At 54.2% G+C, this 24,786-nt stretch overlaps 1 protein-coding gene across 1 annotated transcript; it reads left to right on the top strand.

Moving 5' to 3' along the window:
• The first annotated feature begins 2,745 nt into the window (after positions 1 to 2,745).
• RAB8A (RAB8A, member RAS oncogene family) lies at positions 2,746 to 24,615 on the top strand. The gene is made up of 8 exons (XM_030820545.1): positions 2,746 to 3,091; positions 9,300 to 9,360; positions 12,790 to 12,850; positions 16,507 to 16,584; positions 18,470 to 18,559; positions 19,059 to 19,124; positions 20,599 to 20,649; positions 23,193 to 24,615. Exons 1-8 carry the CDS (start codon positions 2,968 to 2,970, stop codon positions 23,283 to 23,285), a joined length of 624 nt encoding a protein of 207 aa, XP_030676405.1. The 5' UTR covers positions 2,746 to 2,967; the 3' UTR covers positions 23,286 to 24,615.
• The last annotated feature ends 171 nt before the right edge of the window (positions 24,616 to 24,786 follow it).

The raw sequence follows: 24,786 nt of genomic DNA, 5'->3' as shown, positions 1-24,786 counted from the left end.
TGGGAGGTGGTGGCAGGCGGACCACGAGGTCAGGAGTTCGAGACCAGCCTGGCCAACACAGTGAAACCCCATCTCTACTAAAAATACAAAAAAATACACCACACCAGGCGTGGTGGTGGGTGCCTGGAATCCAAGCTACTTGGGAGGCTGAGGCAGGAGAATCGCCTGAACCTGGGAGGCAGAGGTTGCAGTGAGCCGAGATCGTGCCATTGCACTCCAGCCCTGGTGACCGTGGGAGACTCCATCTCAACAACAACAACAACAAAAAGTCAGGGTCTTGCTCCATCACCCAGGCTGGAGTGCAATGGTGCCATCACAGCTCACTGCTGCCTTGACCTCCTAGGCTCAAGGGATCCTCCCACCTTAGCCTCCTGAGTAGCTGGGACTACAAGCATACACCACCATACCCGGCTACTTTTGTTTGTTTGTTTTTGAGACAGAGTCTCGCTCTGTCGCCCAGGCTGGAGTGCAGTGGCAAGATCTCGGCTCACTGCAAGCTCTGCCTCCTAGGTTCACGCCATTCTCCTGCCTCAGCCTCCCGAGTAGCTGGGACTACAGGCGCCTGCCACTGCGCCCGGCTAATTTTTTTTTTTTTTTGTATTTTTAGTAGAGACGGGGTTTCACCGTGTTAGCCAGGATGGCCTCGGCCTCCCAAAGTGCTGGGATTACAGGCGTGAGCCACCGCGCCAGGCCCCGGCTACTTTTTTTTTTTTAATTTTTTTGTTTTTTGAGATGGAGCCTTGCTCTGTCACCCAGGCTGGAATGCAGTGATGCAATCTCGGCTCACTGCAACCTCCGCCTCCCGGATTTAAGCAATTCTCGTGCCTCAGCCGCCCGAGTAGCTGGGACTACAGTCGCGCATGACCACACCCGCCTACTTTCTGTATTTTTAGAAGATGGTGTTTCACCATGTTGGCCAGGCTGGTCTCGAACTCCTGACCTCAAGTGATCTGCCCGCTTCGGTCTCCCAAAGTGCTGGGATTACAGGCGTGAACCACCTCGCCTGGCCAAAAAACTTTTTTTTTTTTTTGCAGAGATGGAGGTCTTGCTATGTTGCCCAGGCTGGTCTCCACCTCCTGGCCTCCAATGAACCTCCACCTCAGCCGCCCAAAGTGCTGGGATTACAAGCGTGCACCATCACGCCCAGCTAATTTGTTGTAGAAATGGGGGTCTCCCTGTCTTGTCCAGGCTGGTGTCAACCTCCTGAGCTCAAGCAATCCTCCTGTCTCCCAAAGTGCTGACTCCCAAAGTGCTGGGATTACAGGCCTGAGCCACCACACCCAGCTGCAAGCCCGATTTTCCAAATGTATCTCTCCTCTTTTTTTCTTTTTCTTTTTCTTTTTTGAGACGGAGTCTCGTTCTGTCGCCCAGGCTGGAGTGCAGTGGCAAGATCTCGGCTCACGGCAAGCTCCGCCTCCCGGGTTCACGCCATTCTCTTGCCTCAGCCTCCCGAGTAGCTGGGACTACAGGCGCCCGCCACTGCATCCGGGAAATTTTTTGTGTTTTTAGTAGAGACGGGGTTTCACCGCGTTAGCCAGGATGGTCTCGATCTCCTGACCTCGTGATCCGCCCGCCTCGGCCTCCCAAAGTGCTGGGATTACAGGCATGAGCCACCGCGCCCAGCCTTTTTTCCTTTTGATAGGGTCTTGCTCTGTCGCCCAGGCCAGAGTGCAGCGGGGCGATCACGGCTTACTGCACTCTCAACCTCCTGGCCTCCCAAAGCACTGGGATCACAGGCGGGAGCCACCGGCCCCGGCCAGTTTTTTCAATGTTGAGAGCCCTGGCCCCTAGATAGGACCCAGCATCCTCACTGCTCTAACCCTCCCCCCTCCCACCCCCGGGCTGGCCCGGACAACCCCTAAGGCGGCCGAGGGCGGGCCCTGAGGAGGCCGGCGCGCGCTTCGGGGCACAGCTTGTGGCGGTGAAGCCGCTCAGGTGGCGGAGGCCTTGGGCATCCCTAAGCCGGTCGCTAGGCCACAGACCTCGGAGCTCGTCTTGGGTCACTTTTATTTTTTTTCGAGACAGAGTCTCGCTCTGTCGCGCAGGCTGGAGTGCAATGGCGCGATCTCGGCTCACTGCAAGCTCCGCCTCCCAGATTCAAGCAATTCTCTGCCTCAGCCTCCCCAGTGGCTGGGATTACAGGCGCCCGCCACCACGCCCGGCTAATTTTTGTATTTTTAGTAGAAACAGGGTTTCACCATCTTGGCCAGGCTGGTCTTGAACTCCTGACCTCGTGATCCACGCGTCTCGGCCTCCCAAAGTGCGGGGATTACAGGCGTGAGCCACCGCGCCCGGCTTGGGTCACTTTTCGAGTATACAGCGCCTCCTCTCTCCTTCCTAGGCCCCCAATGCCCCGACTTGCCACTGCCCCGACTTGCAGGCCGCAGACAAGGCTGAGAGCGATACCTTGCCTTCCCGCGCTCGCCTCGGTGCCTACTGCGCCTGCGCGAGCTCTGGGGGCGAAACCGAGCGATACCCGCCCCAACTACGGGCGTGCGCCCTCTGCTGTCGCCTAACGGAACTCCGGGCGCGCGTGCGCACGCACCCCAAGCCCCGCCCCCAGGCTGCAGGCGCGCGAGCCGTTGGCGCCGCTCCGTGCTTTCCCTCTCCTATAGTGGGGCGGGGCCGGGCCGCCCGAGTCGGGGGAGGAAGGCGGGGGCCACATAATGCCACGCCCCCGCCTCTTCTTCATTTGAAGCCCCACAACTCTTCACTGCTGGTCAATCAGAGCCCCTGCTCTCCCTAGTGCCGGCCAATGGGAGGTGCGCTAGGGCTGCTTCCGGCTCCGCGCTCCGCTCGCCCCCTCCCAAGGTCTCCCCGCGACTGGCGGGACGCAGGGGCGGGCGTCGGCCGCGGTGACGCGCAGCGGGCCTGGAGCCAATAAGGGGCGGGCTCGGTGCTGATGGACGGTGCTGGTGGCCAGTGGAAAGGCGCTGGCCGCACTTCCCGTCGGGGAGAGAGTGTAATATGGCGAAGACCTACGATTACCTGTTCAAGCTGCTGCTGATCGGGGACTCGGGGGTGGGGAAGACCTGTGTCCTGTTCCGCTTCTCCGAGGACGCCTTCAACTCCACTTTTATCTCCACCATAGGTAGCGGGACCGGGGAGTGGCTGGGGGCGCCGGAGGCCCGGGCTGGGCGCGCCCCTGAGGGGCTGGGGCTGAGGGATCTACGGGGCTGGACGGGCCGAGGGCGTCTAAAGGGTCGAGGGGGCCTAAAGGGAGGAGAGCAGTCGCCTGCACCGCCGTTCGGGGGTTCCTGGGCCGTGGTGGGGGAGACCAGGTGCCCATTTTGCAGATGGGGAGACTGAGGCTCCGACCCTTAGCCCGCTCGTTAGGGCGTGTTATGTCTTGAGCTGGGGTCTTCGCGCCCGTCCTCTCGATCTGTCCTAGCAGCAGCCCTCGAAGCGGTTCTTTTGAGGCTCCTGCCATACAGAAGTGGAAACTGAGTCATGGGGAATTGACCATGGGAAAAAGACAGTGGCATCTCACCTTAATGAGCATTTACTATGTGCCAAGTGCTTCACGTGCATTTTCACACTCTCCAGTTCTTGGTGTTAAGTGCTGTTATGAGCCCATCTCACAGATGAGGAATTTGAGGCTCAGGGAGGGCATGGAACTTGCCCAAGGCCACACAGTCTGCAGGTAGTGAGAATGGGATTTGATGGAATTTGAACCTGGCTGTGTCTCAACCCAAAACTCGAGGCTTAGCTATCCTAGAGAGATGCTACTGCACATTCCCAGCTGATGACAAGCTCAGCTAATGCACCTTGGAGCCGAGACTCTAACCCACACCATTCCTGCTCTTTTCTCTGGAGCGTTCAGAGGTTGAGCCTCTCTCCCTGGCCATGCTTCCCCTCATAAGTGTATTTTCCTCTAGAAGGAATGATAAGAGGAGTCAGGACCTTTTCCCTGCCCACCTTTCATCCTGCTTCAGGAATGACAGCAATGGCAAGTGACAGCACTGCCTGCCCTGGGACCTGTCATCCCCAAGAAGATGCAAGATAAAAGTCTCAGCGAGAAACTAAATCAGCCACTGCCACAGACAGCCTTGACTTCCCTATCAAAGGGCCCAAGACTCCGGTTGTCACTTTAGAACAGCTTTTCCCGTAGGGCCAGCCCACATTGTGGTTGAACAGAATTGGCTTGGTGCATCTCAGCTGTGACGTCCACAGAAGTGGAGCTGACCTCTCTCAGTGCCACAAAAGCAGTCCTGGCCCACAATGAAAAGGTTTGACCCGGGAGTAACATGGATCTGAGTGGCTTGTGAGCTCTGTAGCCCTGCTAGGGTTGGGGAAAGTGGGGGAATGGTCACTAAGTCCAGGGGTTTATTCCGACTCAAGAAAACCTAGGGAATGGCCTTTGCTTTACTGTGTCACTTCAACAAAATCGTGTTATCTCCCTGAACCCCACGATAATGTGCTAATTCCATTCTTGCCCACCTCCAGGAGCTGTGCTTTATTTATTTTATTTTATTTTATTTTTTGAGACGGAGTCTAGCTCTTTTGCCCAGGCTGGAATCCAGCAGCGTGATCTCAGGTCACTACAGCCTCCGCCTCCCGGGTTCAAGCAATTCCCCTGCCTCAGCCTCCCTAGTAGCTGGGATTATAGGCATCCGCCACCACGTCCAGCTAATTTTTGTATTTTTAGTAAATACAGGGTTTCACTGTGTTGGTCAGGCTGGTCTCGAACTCCTGACCTTGTGATCTGCCTTCCTCAGCATCCCAAAGTGCTAGGATTACAAGCATGAGCCACCGCACCCAGCGGAGCTGTGCTTTATAAAACAGTCATATGCCAGATGTAAAATAGAGAGAATTGACTGGAAATCATTACATCTGGTTTCCAGTTGCTGTTTGCCCTTGAATGTGCACTACCCCTCTCTGAGCCCTGCTGTCTTTAGAGCAGGAGTGACGCTGTCTGCCCGGCCTAGTACCCTGGTGGTTGAGGATTAGAATTAGACAATAAGGGGTTGTCACCACAACCAGAGGCCATCTAGAGGAAGCAAATGAATGGCCCCTGCGGTGACAGCATCCAGCCTCTGAAGACAGATGTTTCTGAATTCTTCCCCCTCCCCCACTCCAAGGCCAAACTTTAGGGTAACTCTTGTGCTCCAACCAATCAAGAAGTGGCGTTAATTCAGCCTGGGCAACATGGCAAAACCCCATCTCTGCAAAAAATGAAATAAAATTAGCCAGGCATAGTGGCTCATCCGTGTAGACCCAGCCACTTGGGAGGCCAAGGTGGGAGGATCGATTGAGCCCAGGAGGTCAAGGTGCAGTGAGCTGTGATGGTGTCTCTGCACTCCAGCCTGGGCAACAGAGCAAGACCCTGTCTTAAAAAAGAAAAAGAAAAGAAAAAGAAATGATGTTAACTGTGGGCAGACTGGCTTGCATTCACTCAGATCCCAGTTTCCCGGCCATCCCCACAAACCCCCCTCTTTTTTTTTTTTTTTTTTTTTTTTTTGAGACGGAGTCTCACTCTGTCACCCAGTCTGGAGTGCAGTGGCTCGATCTTGGCCCACTGCAACTTCCGCCTCCTGGATTCCAGCGATTCTCCTGTCTCAGCCTCCCGAGTAGCTGGGATTACAAGCACCCGCCACCATGACCAGCTAATTTTTGTTTTTTGTTTTTTTTTTTGTTTGTTTGTTTGTTTTTAGTAGAGATGGGGTTTCACCATGTTGGCCAGGCTGGTCTCGAACCCCTGACCTCATGACCGCCCACCTTGGCCTCCCAAAGTGCTGGGATTACAAGCATGAGCCACCACGCCCAGCCCAACCCATCCTCTTTAGAGTTACTTTGAGCTTTAAAGAGGCTGTCTTCCATTTGCAGATGAGGATGTGACTTGGTGAAAGTTACCTAGCAAGGTGGAGGTGGCACCTGACCCTAAGATCCCTCCCTCCCACCCCTTCATTCCCCTCCTTCCATTTGTAGCCTTCTGTCTTCTAGGAAAGTCTAGTTCACCATGACCTTGAAGTTCAGGCCTCATAATTCTTAGGCCTCATAAAGTTTACACTTCCTAATTAAATTTGGCATGTTAATAAAACCCAGAGGAGTGTAGGGCGGAGTGCTGCGGTGGAGCTTGGCCAACCTAACAGTGCTCCTCGGTTTTTTGTGTCCCTGTACACGTGTGACAGGAAGTGGGGAATGTTTTAGGAAGCCTCGGCACACTGGGCTGTCTAGTCCTGAAGCAGAATCACCTTAATGCTTAAAGGTGATTCCATAAATTAGCCATACGTGGTGGCGCTTGCCTGTATTCCCAGCTACTCGGGAGGCTGAGGCAGGAGAATCGCTTGAGTCCGGGAGGCAGAGGTTGCAGTGAGCCAAGATTGTGCCAGTGCACTCCAGCCTGGGCAACAGAGCAAAACTCTTGTCTCCAAAAAAAAAAAGAAAAAGCAATTCTCTATTGGCTGAGTGTACCTCTGGGTTTTCCTTATAGACAAGGATTGAGTGGCTGTTCATTTTCTGCCACTCAATCCTTAACATTTTGCCAAAAGTTACATTTCACCAAAGCCTATTCTCAGAAGCCCCATCCATCATTTGTGGTGTGGACTTGGCCCTGTAGCTCCCTGGAATGGGTTCTCACCAGCCTGGCTCGGGGCCACTGCCTCCTCGGGGGCCCATTGATTCCTCCAGTGAGAGGGTTGGCATTTGAGAAAGGGCATTTGAGAAAGTGCTTTGTGAACCGCTCAACACTGTGTAGACCCTGTTGCACTTTAATACTTTGATCCAGCCATATTTTGCCAGTGTCTTCTGTGGGCCAGGCAGCCGCTTTGGCAAGAGGGCTGCGGAGAGGACGCAGGTGAGTCAAGGTGCATGCAGGACTGGGGTACCAGCTTCTAGCAAATGCGTATTCAGCCCCTGTGTGTTCACACTGGAGGTAATAGCAGTGGATGAGACTTGTCAGGTCCCTGCCCCAGGGAGCTTACGTTTGAGAGGGCGAAAGTCCAGTGCTGGGGCTGGCTGGATGGAGTTAGCATCCCCACCCTGGGTTCAGAGAGGTCCAGCCAGTCCTGGGCCTCAAGTCTTCTCCGGCAGGGATTTGAACAAACTCCTGGTGGCAAAGGCTGGGTCTGGCTGTTTCTCATCCACATGGGCCATTATGATCTGCAAGCGTTATGCCCAGGTCCATGCAGCAGATACATAAATGTACGTCAGCTATGTTAATAAATAGGTAAAAGGAGAACTGATGAGGATGGTCAGAAAGGCTCCCCCGAGGAGGGAACTTGAATGGGAACCTGAACGAAGGGATAGCCAGGTAGCTACAGAAAAAAGAACTTTCCAGGGCAGGGAAGAGCAAACATCAAAGCCCAGAGTCAGGAGTGTGCTTGGAATGTTGAGGAAATCGCTGTGTGGATAGTGTGGCCAGAGAGAGCAGGTCATGGGCCAGAGTGCTGAGAGGTGACCAGGTTAGGCAGGACCTCGACACACACGGGCAGCTGTTTCCACTTTATTCGAGGGAAGGGGGGCAGGGAAGCCACTGAAAGAGGCTTTAAAAAAAAATAGCTTTATGAGATAGAATTCGCATACAGTTCACCCATTTGCAGTATACAATTCAGTGGCTTTGGGTACATTCACAGAGTTCCACAACCATCACCACAGGCAATTTGGGAACATTTTTATTATACCAAAAAGACACCAACCCAAGGCCAGGCACACACGGTGGCACAGTGGCTCACACCTGTAATCCCAGTACTTTGGGAGGCTGAGGTGGGCAGATCACGAGGTCAAGAGATCGAGAACAGCCTGGCCAACAACATGGTGAAACCCTGTCTCTACTAAAAATAGAAAAATTAGCTGGGCATGGTGGCACGTGCCTGTAGTCCCAGCTACTTGGGAGGCTGTGGCAGGAGAATCACTTGTACCTGGGAGGCAGAGGTTGCAGTGAGCCAAGATCACACCACTGCACTCCAGCCTAGCCAAGATCGCACCACTGCACTCCAGCCTGGTGACAGAGAAACTCCGTCTCAAAAAAAAAAAAAAAGATACCAACCCTTCTAGTTTCCCCACGTCCCCCCCCCCCCCGCGCCAGCCCCAGACAACCGCTAATCAGCTTTCTGTTTCTATGGATGAGCCTATGCTGGACATGTCTGTTAATGGAATCTCACACTAAGTGGCCTTTAGTGTCTGGCTTCTCTCAGCATCCTGTCTTCAAGGTTCATCCACATTGTATAGCATGGATGAGTACTCCGTTCGTTTTTATGACTGAGTCATATTCCGTTGTATGGTTGGACCACATTTTGTTCATCCATTCATCTGTTGGTGGACATACTAGAAAGTTTGGAGCAGAGGGCTGGGTGCGATGGTTGATGCCTATAATCCCAGCACTTTGGGAGGCTGAGGCAGGCGGATCATTTGAAGTCAGGAGTTTGAGATCAGCCTGGCCAACACGGTGAAACCCCATCTCTACTAAAAACTCAAAAATTGGCCGGGCATTGTGGCAGGCACCTGTAGTCCCAGCTACTCGGGAGGCTGAGGCAGGAGAATCACTTGAACCCAGGAGACAGAGGCTGCAGTGAGCCGAGATCTTGCCACTGCACTCCAGCCTGGGTGACAGGGCGAGATTCCATCTCAAAAAAAGAAAAAAAAGAAAGTTTGGAGCAGAGGTTAGCTGTGTAACATGGTTAGGGTTATATTTTTGAAGGCTGGGGAGGGGACTGAGGGGGAACAGTGGGAGCCTGGGGAACATCAAGGTGGCTGCGAGGTCACCGTGGGGAAAGGGGATGAAAGCGGGAGGTGAGAGACAAGGAGGATGGGGTCAGGAAGGCCTGTTAGGAGGTGATCTTCAAGGGGGCCTTAAAGGAGGAGAAGTTTGCCCAGCTGACAGGCCAGTGGGACACAGACCACCTGCAGAAAAGGAACAGAGTGTACAAAAGCTGGGGGCAGGAGAGAACGTGACCATGTGCATTGATGCATCGTGGGGCCCAAGGCCCTGTGTGCTTGGGGGTCAGCTGCAGGGTGTTGGGGAGCGAGGGACTCAGGCCTGCAGAGGGCTCTCTTGAGACCCACTCCATACAACTGCCTGGGGCGAGGAGGCGGGTTCAGCTGGTAGCAAGGGACAAGAGCAGGGCTTTGCCACCCACGCCCCCTGGGTTTGCTCTGCACTGCTCCCATCGGCCCTTGGAGAGGGAAAGTATCTCCAAGTGTTTCCAGATCTGGATATTCCGACATCCCGCATGCCCAGCGCCAGGCGGGGTCTCCGTAAGCCACAACAGCTGTTACCTGCACAGATTGGTGGCACCCAGCTCAGACACAACTTGGGAAATGGGCTGACAGTGACGTGCCTTTTTTCTTTTTTCTTTCAGGAATTGACTTTAAAATTAGGACCATAGAGCTCGATGGCAAGAGAATTAAATTGCAGATATGGTAAGAGTCATTGTTCTCTGTCATTCTCTCCACCTGGCGATGGCTTCAAGCCAGAAGCCCTTGGCCTTCTCCCTCCACCGTCCCTGTGACTTTGGCCTCCATTTCTTGGTGCCCAGTCCTGGCACATGGGGCTTTCTCCAGAAGCTCCTGGAGGTTTATACCCAGCCCAAAGAGCTGTCTTCTGCTGGCTGCAGGGCACCAGGGCCTATAGCATCATAGGCACAAAGCTGCCCAGCCCTGGCTAGCTCAGTGTTCCGCTGTGGGCACCATCTGAGTCTGGGCTTCAGAGTGGGCTGCTTCTGTTGAACGGGAAAAGAGCCCTCTCGGTGCCAGGTGCTGGTGACGCCTGCAGGGACTGTGAGATGCCCCAGCCAAGAGTTTCCTTTTGAGCCTCTCAACCCACTCAGAAGCATAAAGGTCCAACTTCACTTCCTCTTTTCTGCAGGCCTGGCCTCCCTTCCTAGCATACAGACCGAAACCCCGAACCGAAATTAAGCCGAGGGCCGGGCCCCCTGTTGAGACCTGTTTCCATTCCTGAGAACTAAGGGTGACTTCCCATGCACATACAATTAGGGAAGTGGGGAGACTCCAAGTCACCATCGGTGGCCTGACCCAGTTTGTTGAGACTGAGTTCAGGTGGCGGGTATAGTGGGGTCCTGCCCTGCACACATGCCACTTGCATAGAGTCACTGGCCCTGAGCAAAACAAAGAGAAGTCACATTTAAGAGCATGGTGCAATTTCCCTGTCACCCAAACCAGGCAAGCGCCTTTGAGTAGGAGCAGTGTGCCAGGAGATGGGCCACGAAGCCATCCTCCCTCAAGTCTCAAAGTGTGACCGGTCATCCCCACTTGCCAGTTTCAGGGAGCCCCACAGCTACCCTTGGCTCCAGGTGCTATTCACCTCTTCTCTTTTTGAGACGGAGTTTTGCTCTTGTCGCCTAGGCTGGAGTGCAATGGCACGATCTTGTCTCACTGCAACCTCCGCCTCCCGGGTTCAAGTGATTCTCCTGCCTCAGCCTCCCAAGTAGCTGGTATTACAGGCATGCGCCACCACGCCCAACTAATTTTGTATTTTTAGTAGAGACGGGGTTCCTCCATGTTGGTCAGGCTGGTCTTGAACTCCCAACCTCAGGCGATCCACCCACCTCGGCCTCCCAAAGTGCTGGGATTACAGGCGTGAGCCACCATGCCCGGCCCTACTGTTCACCTCTTAATCTGACTTTGGGAGTCAGGTAGGTTTAACGTGCAGTCCATCCTGCAGACATTGGTAGTAATCAAGCTCTGGCTGCCTTGTAAGTTCCAAGCCATGGAAGTTTCTCCACTTCCAGCACGTTGGTGCCACGTCACCCTTTGTTCCCAAGTTCAAAGTGACACTGCACCAGCAAGCAGAAGTTTCACTTTCCTCCTGCCTTCCTGCTTCTGCTCTTAGTAATCGTGGTGAGGTTAGTGACTCAAAACTCTTCTAAGGACTGTGGTTGAAAAAAAAAAATGACTGTTTGTTTGTTTGAGACCGAGTTTTACTCTTGTTGCCCAGGCTGGAGTGCAGTGGCACGATTTCGGCTCACTGCAACCTCCGCCTCCTGGGTTCAAGCAATTCTTCTGCCTCGGCCTCCCAAGTAGCTGGGATTACAGGTGCCTGCCACCACGCTTGGCTAATTTTGTATTTTTAGTAGAGACGGGGTTTTGCCATGTTGGACAGGTTGGCTTCGAACCCCTGAACTCAGGTGATCCACCCACCTCGGCCTCCCAAAGTGCTGGGATTACAGGCGTGAGCCACCGCACCCAGCAAAAATGACTGTTCTTAACCACTCATGTCTCCTGCTGCTGGTGTCAGAAAGTCAGCTTAGCTCCAAGCAAGGTGTTTCTGCACAATCCAGACGTATAGAGCCCTCTGGGTCCCAGCAAGGCCGTGGGAGGAACCCTGGGCTTGGAGACAAGACCTGAGTCTTGCCCTGGCTCTGCCACCAATCAGTTAGGTCACCTTTAATTTTTTTTTTTTTTTTTTTTAGACAAAGTTTCACTCTGTCACCCAGGCTGGAGTGCAGTGGCATGATCTCAGCTCACTGCAACCTCCACTTCCTTGGTTCAAGCAATTCTCGTGCTTCAGCCTCCCGAGTAGCTGGGATTACAGGCACCTGCCACCACACCTGGCTAACTTTTGTATTTTTAGTAGACAGGGTTTCACCATGTTGGTCAGGCTGATCTCAAACTCCTGACCTCAGGTGATCCGCTGGCCTCAGCCTCCCAAAGTGCTGAGATTACAGGAGTGAGCCATCACACCTGGCTTTTTTTTTTTTTTTTTTTTTCTTGAGACAGTCTTACTCTGTCACCCATGCTGGAATATAGTGGCACGATCTCAGGTCACTGCAACCTCCACCTCCCAGGTTCAAGCGATTCTTGTGTCTCGGCCTCCTAAGTAGCTGGGACTGCAGATCCGCGCCCGCCTAATTTTTGTATTTTTAGTAGAGATGAGGTTTCACTGTGTTGGTCAGGCCAGTCTCGAACTCCTGGCCTCAGGTGCTCCACCCGCCTCAGCCTCTTAAAGTGCTGGGATTACAGATGTAAGCCACTGCACCAGGCCAGTTAGATTACCTTTTTTTTTTTTTTTTTTTTGAGACGGAGTCTTGCTCTGTCACCCAGGCTAGGGTGCAATGGTGCAATCTCAGCTCACTGCAGCCTCCGCCTCCTGGTTTCCAGCAATTTTCCTGCCTCAGCCTCCCAGGTAGCTGGGATTACAGGCATGTGCCACCACGCCTGGCTAATTTTTGTATTTTTTGTAGGGACGGGGTTTTACCATGTTGGCCAGGCTGGTCTCGACCTCCTGACCTCAGGTGGTCCACCTGCCTCAGCCTCCCAAAGTGCTAGGATTACAGATGTGAGCCACTGCGCCTGGCCAGTTAGGTTACCTACCTTTAAACCAAACAGTAAGTACCCTTCAAGCCAGGAGCTGGGCTGGGCATGGGTGTGTCTTACCCAGGCGTCCCGGGCAATAGGCCCTGTGTTCCTTGTCATGCAGATGAGGAGGGACTTTCCCCATCATTCAAACCAAGATGGCAGGCCTGAAAGCTTTTCCTGAGTCCCAGCCACCTTCAACAGCAAGAGCTATGTTCCTGAGCCACATGACTGGCTCTTCTGTGAACCAGAAACTCCAGGGAGAATTCCCTGGAAGCAAAGGTGCGGAAGAGGAGAAGGCGCATGGGTCAGGGATCCCATCATGGCTCTGCCACATCAAATGACCTTAACCCCTCCAGGCCACAGTGTCCTTCCCTGTAATAATAGGGAGATTGGAAGGTGCTGCCTTAGCAGAAGAAGCTATCACAGTGGCTGACCCGTGAGAAAGCCAGGCATCCCGGGTAGATGCTCCTTGTCTCCTACTGGGGAGAGTTACTTTCTTTTAATGTTGCTAATATCCCTTCTCTTCACGTTTAGGGACACGGCCGGTCAGGAGCGGTTTCGGACGATCACAACGGCCTACTACAGGGGCGCGATGGTAGGGATTTTTTGTTTGGTTGTTTTTATCTCCTTTTTAAGTCAACATGGGAGCGTCACTGTGCATTGGTTACCGAAGCCTAGATGTTTCTGTGGCGCCTGTGCCCCACCTCCTCAGGGCTCCTTGGTCCCAACTTAGTCTTAGGAACAGGCTTTGTGCCCTGGCCTACCCCCATGTACATACCTCCCCTTCTGGCTGCAGAGACAATGCAGGGTTTAAATAAAGTGGAAACATAATTCTTTGGGAATGAAGGAGGACACAGGAAGCCGGTTCTTCCAGGTGAGCTCAGTGCGGTCGAAGCCGGCATGCCCTGACTTTTAGAAGCTGTCACATGACCTGCATCTGTCTCTATGGAATTTGCTACCAAAAGCTTGAAGACCTTCCAGGAGCTGACCTGCCCTGGGCTGTCGGCCGTTATATCCGTCACCCAGGCCTGAGGCGGGATGACGTGACGGGAAGACTCACTCATCATCCCTCAAAATATTTCTCAAGCACCTTCTCTGGGCCAGGCCTTAACTAGATGCAGAAGGCGGCCAGGGATGGGACAAGGTCCTGTGTCAGGGGCCCTGTGTGTACGTGGCAGGGCATTCAGGGGTGGAGGGAGCAGAAGGTGGAGCCCCTGGACCTAGCCTGAGACCCTGGCTTGCCCACTGAGCTCCATCTCCTGACTTGGAAAATGGAATGGAGCACAGCACTGTGTCTCAGGCTGTGCTGAGGATAAATGGCTGCCTCTCCCCATTCCCAGGTCCCTCTGCTCCCCACTCTTTCCTCGGCATGCCCCATCATTTAATTGCTCAGGCAGCTGCCTGTTTCCTCGATGAGGGCAGCGCCACATCCTGGTCCCTGCCATCTGCCTGACCCCAGGGAACTTGCTGGGTCTGCAGTAGTTGCTCAGGAAAGACTTGAGGGTGGAGATGAATGGAGGCATTATGTGTTTAGAGCATCCCACGCGGCATCCGAAACCTCATGGAAACCCACTCGTGTGGGTTGCAGCCTTAGTGTGCCTCAGTAAAATTAATGTATTTCTTTCCCCCCACCTCACAATGCTCTGGTGGAGGGTGGGCAGGTGGCCTGAGGGCACTGGGGTCTTGAGGAGCTTCAGCCTCTGGAGAAAACTGTGTGACCTGGGGCCTGTCCCAATCTTCTCTGGGCCCAAATAGCCACCTTCCACCCTGCCCTGATCACCAAGCCCTCCCCTGCACCAGGCAGTGGGCCCAGGTCTTAGCTCAGATTATCTCATTGCATTTTGGCTGTGAACCTCTTTATGCAAGCGCCATTGTCATCCCTGTTTTATAACAAAGAACCTGAGGTTTGGCCCGGTGGCCTGCTCTGCTGAAGTTCACTCAGCAGGTAAATGGCTAGGCTGGGCTGGGCTGTTTGTCTCTAGCACCCACATCCTCAGCCAGCACCAAGATGATTGTGGCTTTCCATCCTCCTAGACCCAGGCCAACCTGAACAGTTGCCACCACTGGCTGCATGTGGCTATTTGAATTTACCCAATTAACGTTGAAAATCCAGCCAGGCGCAGTGGCTGATGCCTGTAATCCCAGCACTTTGGGAGGCCGAGGCGGGTAGATCTCTTGAGGTCAGGAGTTGGAGACCAGCCTGGCCACATGGTGAAATTCCATCTCTACTAAAAATACAAAAATTAGCTGGGCATGGTGGTGGATGCCTGTAATCCCAGCTACTCAGGAGGGTGAGGCAGGAGAATTGCTTAAACCCAGGAGCCAGAGGTTGCGGTGAGCCGAGGTTGCACCACGGCACTCCAGTCTGGGCAGCAGAGCAAGAATCCATCGCTTAACTACTTAATTAATTAATTTTTAAAAACATTGAAAATCCAGCTCCTCGGGTCAAAGCAGCTATGTTTCTGATGCCCTAGAGCCCTGTGTAGCCAATAGCAGTCATATGGGACAGCGCCGCCATTGCAGCTGTGTCCTCATCTCTGTCAGCATGCTCCTAGACCCTTGGGCCTCAAAATCCCAAGTTTGGGAAGCATTGGATGCCTAGAGACCCATGGTGAGGTTTGCCCAGATGGGAGCCTGGGAAATAGTCACTTGGAGCCCTGAGGGGCGTTTCCAGGAAAACCTGGAATAGGATGGCTGGCTCAGTATTTTCCAGGTGCTTCTGCTTGATTCTTAAGAGAGAGCTCTACCCACTGCCCCACTAACGTCCAGGTTCTCTCCCCTCAGCTCCCTGAAATAGGTACAATCCAGGAATTTGAGTCTTGGGCACATGTCACCAACTTAGTGGTGAAGGCAGGAATCCTGGGCCTTCAGAGGGTCCGGTCCCCGGATGAAGGGCCCCACGCCCCCTGTCCCTGACCATGTCACAGTGACAGGGTGTGCCCACCGTGGCTGGGGCATGGCAGACATCATGGGCCACTGCACCCTTGAGGTTCTTCGCCATGGTTGCGCCTGACTGTGAGGCTATTATTCATGTCCCCAAATTCCCAGGGGGATTTGGGGTTACAGTGCCTTTCTTGCCCTATCTGTGTTGTTTTGTCCCACACTCTTGCACCCACACCTGTCTCACCATTACCACAGGGCCCGTGTCCTTATTCTGCAAACTTGGATGGCCCCAGACAACTTGGCCAGCTGCAGAAGTCATCAGTGCCCTCAGGTGCCACAGATGCAGGGCTGGGCCTGGGGAGCAGGTAGCGAGGAGGAAGGAAGAAAGCCAGGCTTGGACGTGAGCAGGCCACGTGCCTTGGAGCCCAGGATGCCCGGCAACAAAGGGGGACTTGTGATGGCACTGCAGGCTGGCCTGCTGTGGGCACTCCACAAGGACATCGAGAACCACACACAGACCGTCAGAAGGTGGCCCCCACATGTGGGTTCTGGGGCTGATAAAGGCCCAGGGACATTGCTGAGAGGATAGGTGTCATCAGCGCTTTTGGAGTTAGTCCCCCCACCCCGGGCTTGAATCTTAAAGGTTACGTCTCTGTGCCTCAGTTTCCCCTTGCATCGCATGGACATGTTTGCCCTTGTCCACAGCAGTAGCAAGGCTGTGGACCCAGGCTGAGGCAGGGCTGCCCCGAAGCTCTTTCAGGACCCACAAGCCGTCTCCCAGTTGCTCACGTCCAGGTTAGGGAACTGGAAGGGCCTCGGTGCTCTCGGCTCCATCTTCACACAGCCGGTTCCCTCTGTGGTGGGGTCACTGGAAGTTGTGTGGATGTCGGGTCAGGACTTCCTGGGCTCAGTTGTGCCTGGGAGGTGGCTCAGGCAGAGCGTGGGGTGAGCAAGGGGTGAAGAGGAGGCCGATTGCAGGGGAGGGTCAGCATGAGGGGAGTGCTGCTGGCAGTGGGCCTATGGACCAGCTCCCACCATCAGGCGGCACCACCCCCTGGGCCATGAGAGGAGCCAGCCGGGCTTGTCAGCGAGGGCGTGGCAGGGGCTGGCCTGTGAGGCAGAAGGGTCACCTCAGCAGCCCAGGGGGCAGGACAAGGCTGGTTCCAGAACCCAGCAGAAAGAAGGGCCACAGGGATGGAAAGGAGGGGGCTGGCTTCCGGGGCTCCACAGAGGTGGGGAGGGCGGCAGCTAATGGGCCTGGCTGTGCAGTGGGTGCTGGGCTCCCCGCCACTGTTCTGTGGTGCCGCTGAGGCCTGCCTTCCAGAGCCTGCAGCCGATCAGGCACCTGTGTCTTCTCTCCCCGCTCAGGGCATCATGCTGGTCTACGACATCACCAATGAGAAGTCCTTCGACAACATCCGGAACTGGATTCGCAACATTGAGGAGGTGAGGCCCACCGGCTCCTCCCACTGTCCCTGCTTCAGTCCTTGTCCCAGAGCCCTCTGGTTTACTCATGAGAAGGCCAAGGTGCAGAGACACAGGCCACTTGCCAACAACCTCCTAGTCAGGGACATGGTGGGAGCAGGGACTGAGATGCAGGCAGCCGGCCCCAGGGACCACACACTGGCCTGGCCCCACCCCAGAGCCCCTCGGAGCCCATCCCTCCAGCTAGGCTGTTGGATCTGGCCAGTGTCATGGTCATAAGAGAAAGGATATCCAAGCATGTGGTCACCATGAGTGTTGGGTGCTTTCTAGAGAAGGAAGGGTCTAGCACAGGTGTGACCCTTGTAGTTGGAGGGTGTGGTGAGCAGGCGTCAGTTGTACTTTGAGCTATATCGGAGCAGGGTGTGACCTGGTACAAACGACCTGTGTTCAGACCTTGAACCACAGAGGAGTGAGAAGGAGTCCAACCCCTCCTCCCCTCCCAAAGCCAGCATCTTCATCTTCCTGCTCCCCAAAGAGCTGACCTCACCCGCAAAGCCTTCCTGGCTGTCGGCACCTGCAGCTTTCTATAACTAACCAGAGGGGGCTTCAGGTCTGAGGCACAGCCAGAGAACTTTTCCCCTCTATAAAACCACAGCAAAAGGGCATATCACTGTCCACCCAGGACTCATGGACCTCCCAGGCCAGGCCGAGAGGCCACCCCATCATTTATGAGTCATTGCACTGGGCTCACCTCCCCAGTGACCCTGAGAGGGCTGTGCTGCCGAATTTGCCAGTGCGGGGGTGCACCCCAGCTGGGAAAGCTGTCTTCATCCATGGAGTGGAGGAGAGTCTAGTCTTTGTGAAAGGTCTCTGTTTCTGGCCAGCGGGCAGGAGCCACCTTCTGGTTCATGGGAAGTGAGGCAGGGAGTGGCGCAGTAGGTTCCAGAGACCAAGTCTGAGCTGGTGGAAGAAGACAGCAGTTTCCAGTGTCCCCATCCTCCAGGAAGCGTGGTCCGCTCCATGGGGACCCAGGGAGGCTTGACGAAGGAGCTGCCTTTGGGTATGAGGGCAGAGTTTGGGCAACATCACACAGGGTGGTGAAGTGCCTGCAGCTGGTGACGGCCTCGAGTTGCGACCACCTCAGGCATGGCCTGTTTCCGGAGCCCAAAAAGAGAGTTGAAATGTCAGGGCCAGGCGCGGTGGGTCACACCTGTAATCCCAGCACTTTGGGAGGCTGAGGCGGGCAGATCACCTGAGGTCAGAAGTTCGAGACCAGCCTGGCCAACATGGCGAAACTCTGTCTCTGCTAAAAATACAAAAAACTAGCCTGGTATGGTGGCAGATGCCTGTAATCTCAGCTATTCGGGAGGTTCAGGATCGCTTGAACCTGGAGGCAGAGGTTGCAGTGAGCCGAGATCATGCCACTACACTCCAGCCTGGGAGACAGAACGAGACTCTATCTCAACAAAACAAAAAAAAAGTGTCAGAGCAGAAGGTCCCAGGACAACAGCTGGGGCCTCTTACAGAGGAGCCAGGGAGGGAAGGAGGAAAGCCAAGGTTGGGGATAAATATCTCAGCCTCACTCACCTCCCATAGGCTAGACCCGCCCAGCAGCCCAGGTGCGGGGGCTTGATTGATACAGCCATAGAAGCTGCCAGAAAGCATTTTCAGAAAATGTGCATTTGCTCAGAGTAGCAGCTAGAACCCTGGCCCCAGCCCTGGCATTAGCTGTGTGACATGGGGCCGGCTGCTTGGCCTCTGTGAGCTTTAGCTTGTCCCTTAGACCAGGCTGTACCTAGCAGTCCTGACCCCACCGCTCTGATTTCTGGGGACAGGCTGTGTGTTGGCAGAGGCACCTGGCCTGTGTCATCTGGTCTGATCCCCCGTCTGTCCCCCTCCCTCTCAGCACGCCTCTGCAGACGTCGAAAAGATGATACTCGGGAACAAGTGTGATGTGAATGACAAGAGACAAGTTTCCAAGGAACGGGGAGAAAAGGTGGGCATGGTGGCACAAGGGGCAGAGGGCCTTGGGGTCTTGGGGTTTTTGTGCGAAGGCCTTCCCCTGTCCCTCCTCTGCCCCAGGGGCCTGGGACGAGTTGGTCATCCCAGTGGGGCATGTGCTGTGGGATGGCAGGAGCACACACCCAGCCGGGGCTTCTTGGGTGTGCTCTGCGGGCATCTCTTCAAAACCTACCATGGCCCCGCTGCAGGCTTTCAAGACCACAGGAGCGGGGAACGGAGCCATGGTTTGATCCCAGCAGGCCCCCGCCACCCTCCCATCTCAGCTGCCAACCCCAGCACTCCATGCCCTGTGCAGCACTATGGAGGGCCATTCACTATAGAATCGAGGGAGTGATCCAGGAAGTCACGCCCCATAGCCCCAGCCCCGTTGCTGCTCCCTCTTGGCGCCGGCACTGCCTTCCGCTCCTGTTTTGGGCAAGCGCAGATGCGCCCAGCAGCTGGTGTGCTCATGCATGTGCCTCCCTCTCTCACAGCTGGCCCTCGACTATGGAATCAAGTTCATGGAGACCAGCGCGAAGGCCAACATCAACGTGGAAAATGTGAGTCCCGGGTCCTGCTGGGAGACACGGGGCCTGCAGGATCGGCCCCTTCAGGCTGAAGGGGGAGCTGGCATCCTCTGAGGAGGTCCTGCCAGAGGGACCAGCCTCGGGTTCAGGGCTGCCAGTCAGTCCTCTAAGGGACATTTCCTGGGCAGTGCCACGTGCCAGGCACAGGCAGCCCCTGGGAATGTGCCATCAGCAGGGACAGGCCCCACAAAGGGCACCTAGGATGCATCTCACGGGCTCTTGGGCAGCCCTGGGGAATAGGCACGGTTTTACAGGTGAGGAAACTAAGGCTTAGAAAGACCCAGCTCTGTGTTTACCCTCTCAGCCACACCACTTACCCTGGAGAGGCCCCTGTCAAAAGCCCAGACACAGCAGGGAGTCCTGATGGGACCCGGGCCCATGCTGCCCTCCCCTCTCCACGGGGCGACCCCAGCCCTGCAGCCGATCCTGTGATGTTTCCCCGTCCTAGTCATGTTTCCAAAGCACATCTTCCATATCACTCCTGACCTAAAGTCTCTATGCTGACGTGAAGACAAAGGCTAGACTCCTCGCCTGGCATGGAAAGCCCTCCCTTGCTGACCACAGCTGGTGTTTGCCACCCAGGGCTCGGGCCTTGCCCACCCCACCGCTCCCTCCCCAGGCCACCTGGGCTGCTCCCTTCTCCAATACTTCACTGCATTTCCCTCCTATGTGCCCCCTTTTCTGCCTGCCAGGTTCCCTTTTCTAGTCAGGGCCCGGCCCAGGGGGCCTCTCCCCAAGAACACCTTCAGCCTCCCCTGGGCCTTCCTCCACACCCCAAGCCACTCTCCAGAACCTCCCATATCATGGGGATGTATGTTGGGATCACGCCTCCCGCCGTCTCTGTATGTCCCCTCCTCAAGGCTGTGACAGCAGCTCAAGCCTTGGCTGTGCTGGGAGATGAACCTGCTGCCGCTCCCAGCCCTGCCAGGCAAGGACTCCGAGTGAAGCTTGTTTGGCCACAGAGCTGCTTGCCTTTTTCCCTGACCATCAGAAGGGAGGCCAGAGCTGACAGAAGCTAGGAGTTAGAGACAAAGAACTGGGCACTCCTTCTAGATCCTTCTGGATTGGTCGGTTAACTGCTGGGTGCCTTTGGACAAGTCACTTGGCCTCTCTGAGCCTCATTTTCCTCTCTGGCCAACTGAGTGTCACCCCATCTCACAGGGCTTAGGGGAGGTGGCGCATTCATAAAGTCCCGGCAATGCTAAGGTGCTCTGCAGAAGTGAGAGTTGATACCGGGGAGTAAGGGTGGTTGGGAGGCAGAGGGAGCCGGGGAAGGACAGGAGCTGGGGCCAGACAGGCCAGATGAAGCCACTGCCAGAGGCGGGCATCAAAGGGCCAAATGGGAGGCCCACACCTGGGAAGCTGTCCCGCCACACCCACTGTACACGGGCAGCTGAGGACTCGGGGTCCTGCCATCCCGAGGACTCACAATGTGCTTATTCCACAGGCATTTTTCACTCTCGCCAGAGACATCAAAGCAAAAATGGACAAAAAATTGGTGAGTGTGTGTCCTTCCTAGATCCCCGAGTGGATCTCTGGGATCCAGCCATTGTCGTTAGCAGCAGTGACATGACATGCCCTAGATCCTGCTTTTTAGGGCCCAGCCAGACCCCATGGGACATTGCTGGGAAAGGGGGAAGAGTTTGCAGGTGTGGCTGGGGCATCAGCATCAGACAGTGCCGGCCTGGGGACGCTGCCCAAGCAGACAAGGCCGTGCCTGGTGAATCCCCAGGCTAGCAGGGGGCACACGGCCCTTTCCATTCCACTTAAGAGAAGGGCCAGAAAGACAACACGGTGTGCAGGGACAAAGAGACACATCTCGGAGAAAAGCTTCCTAGGTCGCTTGGGCAGGGCCGGGGCTGGTGTCTGATAACTGCTGGCTCATCATCTTGACAAGCATGGCAGATCGAGAACCTGCCCCCGCTCCACCCCAGCCCCAGATGCTGCAAGTTGTGACAGCTCTGCGACCTTCATTGTGTCCCAGGGTTCTCTTGAGGCCTCCAGGGAAGTCTGCGTGAATCCTTCCCCATCGATCCTCTCATTTGTTTCTTGCTTTTTTTGTTTACCGCGCTAGCGATTTCCTAGTCCACTGCGCTCAGTACCAATGGTGCTTTCTTGACGGAATCAAAACACTTCCCTATACTTTGGGGGCATTTAGTGCCTAAACACCGTAGTGACCCTTCCTGCCTCGCCCTGGTTCCAGCAACTGCCCTTTCCCGGCCATGTTACATTGGTTGTCCAATCGAGGAGCACACGGCACTCTATTTGTGGGTTAAGTCTGGTCACTCGAGAATGCACATAAAATACAAAATGCCGTTCAAGTAGTTTACATCTGATGTAAGCAAATCTGTTTTGTAATTCTAAGATGCGGTGAGTTGAACAATGAGGCATGTGATTGATTTAATAGCAGCTCTTTGGCCATTAAATCAAAATGGGAAACAGTTCATGGAAACCACTGCACTGACCAACAATAATTTGGGATTTTCTCGTAATTTTTTTTCTTCAGTATAATGGTCAAGGTTTGATTCTTTTTTCTTTTAGTTTTTTTATTAGTTAAAAAAGAGATTTTTTTTTTTTTTAGAGTCTCACTTTGCCACCTAGGCTGGAGTGCAGTGGCATCATCACAGCTCACTGCAGCCTTCAACTCCTGGGCTCAAGCAATCTCCCACCTCAGCCTCCCAAGTAGCTGGGGCTATAAGCACACGCCACCATGCCTGGCTAATTTTTTTTCTTTTTCTTTTTCTTTTTTTTTTTTTTTTTTTTTTTTTTTTTTTGAGAAGGAGTCTCGCTGTGTTGCCCAGGCTAGAGTGCAATGGTGCAATCCCTGCTCACTGCAATCTCTGCCTCCCGGGTTCAAGCGGTTCTTCTGACTCAGCCTCCCAAGTACTTGGGATTACAGGCACATGCCACCACGCCCAGCTAATTTTTGTATTTTTAGTAGAGACGAGGCTTCACCATGTTGGTCAGGCTGGTCTTGAACTCCTGACCTCAGATGATCCACCTGCCTTGGCCTCCCAAAGTGTTGGGATTATAGGTGTGAGCCACCCCACCTGGCTGTTTTTTCTTTTTTAAGAGGCAGGATCTCACTTGTTACCCAGGCTGGTCTCAAACTCCTGGGCTCAAGCAGTTATTCTGCCTCGGCTTCCCAAAGTGCTGGGAAGGGTATGATGGGGTGGGCGGATAAGTGAGAGAGTGGTTGGAAGGGGTGGTATATAGCAGATGGAAAATAGATCTGTTTTTGAAAAACGAATTATCAGTTGTAAGAGAATTGGATGGATGGGTAGAAGATAATGGATGGATGGTTGGTTGAAAGGGAATAAATCGATGGTTGATTTGTTGGAAGGAGATGGTTGGATAGATACGTCATTGGTTTGTTGGTGGTTGGAGGGGATGGTTGAATGGTTGGTTGGAAGGAGGTGGTTGCTTGGAAGGGGATGGATGGATGTTGATTGGTCAGAAGGGGTGGTTAGAAGGAGATGGTTAGTTGCAAGAGGGTGGATGGAGGGAAGTTGATGGATGGGTGGATGGATGGCTGGAAAGGGATGGGTGGATGGTTGATTGGTTGGATGAGGTGGTTAGAAGGGGATGGATGGTTGGTTGGTTGGTTGGAAGGGGATGGATGGTTGGAAGAAGACAGATGGTTGGAAAGGGATGGATGAGTGGATGGTTCTTGGAAGGGATGGATGGTTGGTTGATTGGTTTGTTGGTTGGAAGCAGGTGGATGGATGGAAGGGAATGGGTGAGTGGATGGATGGATGGTTGAAAGGGTATATAGATGGATGGTTGGTTCGTTGGTTGGTTGGCTGGTTGGTTGGGTGGTTGGAAGGGGACAGCTGGATGGACTGGCAGATGATGGATGGATGGTTGGATGGCTCGTTGGTTAGTTGGTTGGTTTGGTTGGTTTGATTGATTTGGTTGGTTGATTGGTTGGTTGGTTGGTTGGTTGGATGGTTGGATGGATGTTTAGGTGGATGGCTGGTTGATTGTGAGACGTAGTGCTGATGCTCAGTGATAATCTCAGAAAACCTCTTGTGATTTCAGGAAGGCAATAGCCCCCAGGGGAGCAACCAGGGAGTCAAAATCACACCAGACCAGCAGAAAAGGAGCAGCTTTTTCCGATGTGTTCTTCTGTGAGGAACACCGCCTTACTCTGAGCCTCGCTCGGCCCAGCTGACTGTGCCTGTTCTGAGTGAGCCCTTCACTCAGCCGGGGCCCTCCCACCTCCAATGCCCCGCCCATGCCGCGGCCACCAGGCCCACGGCCACCAGAATGCAATTGAGAAATCGTTTATTTTAGTAACTGTCTGATCTTTTTCAACTTTGGAGATGGAATAAGTTAAAAATTTGCTATTTTTCCTGTAACGTCTGCTGAACGGGCCCACCCACACGTTGTATATCCAGAGAGAGAGAGGGAGTCAAGGTGCGACCGTTGACCATAGCCAGTGTCAGGCCTCTGCGTCTGGGCCTTTGCTTTGTGGCCTCACTGCAACACAAAGCTCCACCAGGAGGCTGGTTCACGTCCCCCACCACGGAAGCGAGGTCCCAGAAGGCCAGCAGTGGTTCCAGGAGCAACAGGTCCCAAACCCTGAGCAAGGCAACCCATCGCCAGGCCCGGGAAGCATCACCCAGGAGATTTTGGCGCCCACTTCCACCTCTTCTCTCAGTTTTGGACAAGTGACAAACCATTTTGCCCCCTCACTCTTCTTTTTTAACTGTTAAACCAAAGGAAAGCACAAATGAAGGAAATCCTTGTAAAGCGTTGAGAAGGAAAGAAGCCTGGAGCAGTCTCTCCTGTCCACAGCCAGGGGTTAGGTCCGCAGGCCCATCTGCGGTCCCCATTGAGCATCAAGGGGACGCCGTGTGTGCTACAAGTGACCCCGAAAACAGCCACAGCCGTCACATGGTCCTCCTGAAGTTGGGGCACCCTCCTCTCAGCACCAAAATGGCCCCCACTCCTTCATGTCCTCCTGCTGTCTCCAAATCGGACGTTCTTTCTAGCTGAGATTTTTATTTTTCCACATCTGTAGTGCCATGAAGCAGTTCTGTCTTTGACTTCCAATGGCAAACCTGGGTGATCGGGTATAAGCACGTTGTACCCTTGGCTGGACATGGCCAAGACACGAGGCATTCCACGGTGGCAGGCTGACCGCACAGCAGTCTGGCTTGATTTTCAGCCGTCATCATTGGGTTCTGTTTTGACAGCTCTGCTGTCCCGTAGGGACTGCGATTGGGACCAGGTCAACCAAGCCAGAGGGGTGTCACCAGCCTTTTCTTTTTTTCTTTTTTTTTTTTTTTTTCCTCCTTAAGCTGCTGTCGATCCAAACCATTGGCATCATCGTTTCTTTTGAATTAAACCAACATATCAGCAATAGTCTGCTCTCCCCGGGAATCTCTAACATGCTCTGTTTACATCGATAAATGCACTTAAGGAAAACCAACAAATTAAAGCTCATCTTAAAGTCCAAGGATTTTTATGTCCACATTTTCCCTGTAGGCCACCCGGACATGGCCAGGTGCTGGGGGTGGGTCTGGACAAGATGGTAGAGCCCATGGGTTACCCCATCGAGCGGCCACCTCAGAGGAGATGCCACCCGTCATCAAGAGACTAAATTGGGAAAAGAAGCCTCCTGGCCGGG

The sequence above is a fragment of the Nomascus leucogenys genome, chromosome 10 (assembly GCF_006542625.1).
Source record: "Nomascus leucogenys isolate Asia chromosome 10, Asia_NLE_v1, whole genome shotgun sequence".
Lineage (NCBI taxonomy): Eukaryota > Metazoa > Chordata > Mammalia > Primates > Hylobatidae > Nomascus > Nomascus leucogenys.
The sequence above is the reverse complement of the archived record's forward strand: the minus strand, read 5'-3'. Positions and strand labels throughout refer to the sequence as shown.